Genomic DNA, 3,585 nt, shown 5'->3' with positions numbered 1-3,585 from the left:
GAACGCTTTGGAAAAAAGCAGAAAGCGGCGCGCCTAGCGTTTTCCACGCGTTTTTAGGCGCGACATGTGAACAGCCCCTAAGTCATTATAATCAGTAATTATGTCCCCACTGGATGCAACAAATGCCTCGTTTATAATGGGTTTTAATGTTTGTGTCTCGTCGCTCTGGCCGGGACACGGCATTACAATATGGTAAGGGATGTAACATTTCCGTCACACACTTGAGGAATTCGGCCAATCACAACGCACTGGATAGCTGGCCAATCACAGCACACCTCGCTTTTCAGACCGATGAGCTTTGTAAAGATCGACGCGTTTCAGAAAGGCAGGGCATAGAGGAGAAACAATATTGTATAGTATGTGGAAAATAAGGTGTTTTTTTAACCTTAAACCGCATAAACACATTTCATTACACCAAATAATGTTCTTTTTAGCAACATCATATGAACGTTTTAAATCATCATTTACTAGTAACAATAAATCCACTCAACCTGCAGCAGTGGGCTGATTCAAGGCGTCTTCCTCCATTATAGTGGCAGTGCGATATCTGGTTTCATATTTGTACCGCAAACCTGTTTTAGCTGAAGAGGAAAAGAGAGCAATGTATTCTGTTCTGGATCAAAATTTCTGTTCTTTGTTTTTTTTTTAATTTGTTTTATGATGAAGCTTCCAAATAGTTTCAGAAATTGATTACTTACCATCAACTTGGTGCTCCTTTTCATTGACATGGCTAAGTGGAAACTTTTTCTGCTGTTCTGGGGTCAGTGTTCCTCGCGAGAAGACCACCTCGATATCAACACTTAGCTGAAGCTGTCAAAAACACGATAAAATATCATTGCTGAACTAACAGATTCACAAACATGATTCTGTCTTGAGAAGGACGAAGTGCGTGTTACCTGGAGGGAGTCGAGTTCGCTGATCTCAGAGAAAGGGAGCCAGGCGCGGTAGGTCTCGGTGGTCTTCCACCAGAGTGGGATGCCCACCACAATGACCACTGCAGCGATGGCAAGGGCAGCATATCGCCCTCGTTGCTTTTCTGCTATGACCAAAATGAAACAGTAAGAAATAAGACTAAATAGGAGCTACATATTCATTGAAATTGTGGAAAACATAAAATATCCATTATTCACTCACAAAAACATAGTGAGTGACCCAACCCTGACTTAAAACATGCTTAACATAACTAAGCTAGCGACACGCTGACATTTGGCTTTAGTGTTATGCACTTTTAAATATACAACAACTGTGGCAAAAAAAAATACGTGAACACTGAAATAATTTCGAAGGCAAAATGAGGCAATCGTTTTGAATTAAAGCAGGACTCACCAAGCTGCAGGGCTGCCATTGCTGTGTGAAATAACTACCGCATAACCCGCTATTGGAGGATTCTATCCAATCAGACGACAGAGGGCACGGAAACCTCCAATCAGAGTTAAAGGGGGCGGGTTTAGTGTCATTCTCACTTCCTTAAAAAGCCGATTTATTATATCTGGTTTGCAGCACTTTACAGTTAAAAATAATGCCTCTTTTAAAGGGTTAGTTGTTCTCCCAAAAAAATGAAGTCTTTATTTACTCATTCTCATTTCGTGTTTAACCTATATGCGTTTATTTCTTCTGCAAATCACAAAATAAGATATTTTGAATAATGTTAAAAAACTGTTTTGGTTACCATCAAAAAAATAAAAAATAAATCTTCTTTTGTGTTCTACAGAAGAAAGAAGAAAAAGTCATGCAGGTTTATAACGACAAGAGGGTAAATTGTGACAGAATTTTCAGTTTTGGGTGAATTATCCCTTTAAATTAACAAAGATTTGGGTTTCAATAAAAGTAAATATTTTTACTACAATTAAGTAAATAAATAAACAATTTCGTGTTAGTAATATTTGATCAAACCCATCTGTAATAGGTCTCATAACACACAAAAATTGCATTTGTGCTTCTAATGCTTTAAAACAATTATGGAAATCCAGGGTGTACTATATTTGTAAATATGCCTCCATTAATTTTAGAAACTGAACAGATATTTTACCCCTTATTTGTTTAGCTAAATGTTTTCTATTTAAATTATATAACTTAGAATGACCCATTTACTTAGATCTATGTAAACATGCTTAATTCAGCAAATTGTTGAGGGTGTTGAGGAAAGCTCAAATGGAATAAGTTATAGCTAAAAATGTGTGCAATAGGTATATGAAATACACCTGCATAATAATGACAAACAGCATCTGGCATTTTACAGTATTTTATTTTAGTTTTTACCATCTGACACACGAAGTGCTTAGAGAACAACATCAAATCACAAGATCACATTTTGTCAACAGAGCGGTGAGTGCTCCCCTCCCCAAAAGCTCCAGTTTGGTCTGCTCCGCCGTTTACAACCAATATTAGTTATTATTCATGTAGCACTGTGTCACAAATACAGGGAGGAGAGGGAGAGCATGATACACTCAAGCACACAACACAACACAATTTCAAAATAATGGTCCTTTTCAAACTAATATTGTTAGTATTTTATATTAAATTTCTTGGACAGTAATCACACAGCCTAGACAATGCATTAATATTATATGTGAACACAACACAAAATAATATTCCTCGGAGTCTGGTGGAGTTAATCATAACTAGCAATAATATATTACTCGGTTTCATTCCCTATTATAATAAACCGCCCCTGCTGGCATACACCGATCTGAACTTAGTATTCACATCATCCACACATCATCATGAGGTCATACTGCACTGCAAGGAATGTGACAAGTCAACTTGAGTGGCTGGTGCCTGAATTGGAATGACTTATGTTGGAATGATAAAAACAGAACGGCTGATATACATATACATCCATTTAAAACGGGCCACAAAAAAATACTGTTTTCTTGTTTGTAGCATGAAACCACGCTTTGAATATTTCAAAAAATAAAACAATCTCCTGCGTACCTTTCTATTTCTCCTCTCCATTCTTAAAGTTTAATACATTTTAAATAGATACATGAGACACTGCAATGACAACCCTAAAGTACAGAAGACAGCATAGGCCTGTGATTGGTTGGTGACAGGAAGGGTAGCAGCTGTGCACTATACTATTGGCTGGCGGAAGCTGGAACGAAGGGATACAGGATGTTCAGTAGGCATGATTGGCCACGTACAGGGACTGTCCCGCTGATCCACCGGTTCCAGAGGAGACGTACTTGCCTTGAGCAGCCAATCCATTAACCTGAGGAAAGTTCACAAAGGTCAGTTTATGTTGCCTGAATCGGCAGTTTTAGACAGACCTTACATCAAAGCATTGTAGCCCAACAATTCTAAACAGATTCACTTCCTAGCTCTATTGTTATTCAATTTTATATTCTTTTTAAGTATTATATTGTTTTTATTATATTATTTATTATTTAAATGTTATAATATTCTATATAAAATTGTATATTATATTTACATAATTCTATTTACCTTCTATATTAAAGTATACATTAGATTCTCAGTACTTTAACATACTCGATGCATGTATTTACTAGGAAAATTGTCCTCAAATTTGTAATATGATCTAGTGATGCACCAAAATGAATTTATAAATTAAACCGAAAACCAAAA

At 36.6% G+C, this 3,585-nt stretch overlaps 2 protein-coding genes across 3 annotated transcripts in view; both read right to left on the bottom strand.

The window, feature by feature from the left end:
* The window catches only part of LOC107661745 (GPI transamidase component PIG-S-like), a 5,822-nt gene extending 4,446 nt beyond the window's left edge, over positions 1-1,376 (bottom strand). Inside the window, exons 1-4 of one of the 2 annotated variants that reach the window (XM_016451511.1) lie at positions 1,327-1,376; positions 897-1,039; positions 699-810; positions 492-581 (exon numbers count right to left, since the gene is read on the bottom strand). In XM_016451511.1, the coding sequence (XP_016306997.1) occupies positions 492-581; positions 699-810; positions 897-1,039; positions 1,327-1,345 (364 nt within the window). In that variant the 5' untranslated portion in view covers positions 1,346-1,376. The remainder of the gene's footprint in view (positions 1-491; positions 582-698; positions 811-896; positions 1,040-1,326) is intronic. The other variant, XM_016451512.1, reaches the window with a different exon arrangement.
* Positions 1,377-2,224: 848 nt separating this feature from the next.
* aldocb (aldolase C, fructose-bisphosphate, b) overlaps positions 2,225-3,585 on the bottom strand; it is a 12,782-nt gene continuing 11,421 nt past the window's right edge. The window contains exon 9 of the mRNA XM_016451514.1: positions 2,225-3,211. Coding sequence (XP_016307000.1) covers positions 3,119-3,211 — 93 coding nt within the window. The 3' untranslated portion in view covers positions 2,225-3,118. The remainder of the gene's footprint in view (positions 3,212-3,585) is intronic.

This window comes from Sinocyclocheilus anshuiensis, unplaced genomic scaffold (genome assembly GCF_001515605.1).
Source record: "Sinocyclocheilus anshuiensis isolate Anshui unplaced genomic scaffold, SAMN03320099.WGS_v1.1 scaffold207, whole genome shotgun sequence".
Taxonomy (NCBI): domain Eukaryota; kingdom Metazoa; phylum Chordata; class Actinopteri; order Cypriniformes; family Cyprinidae; genus Sinocyclocheilus; species Sinocyclocheilus anshuiensis.
This window is presented reverse-complemented; position numbering and strand designations above follow the sequence as displayed.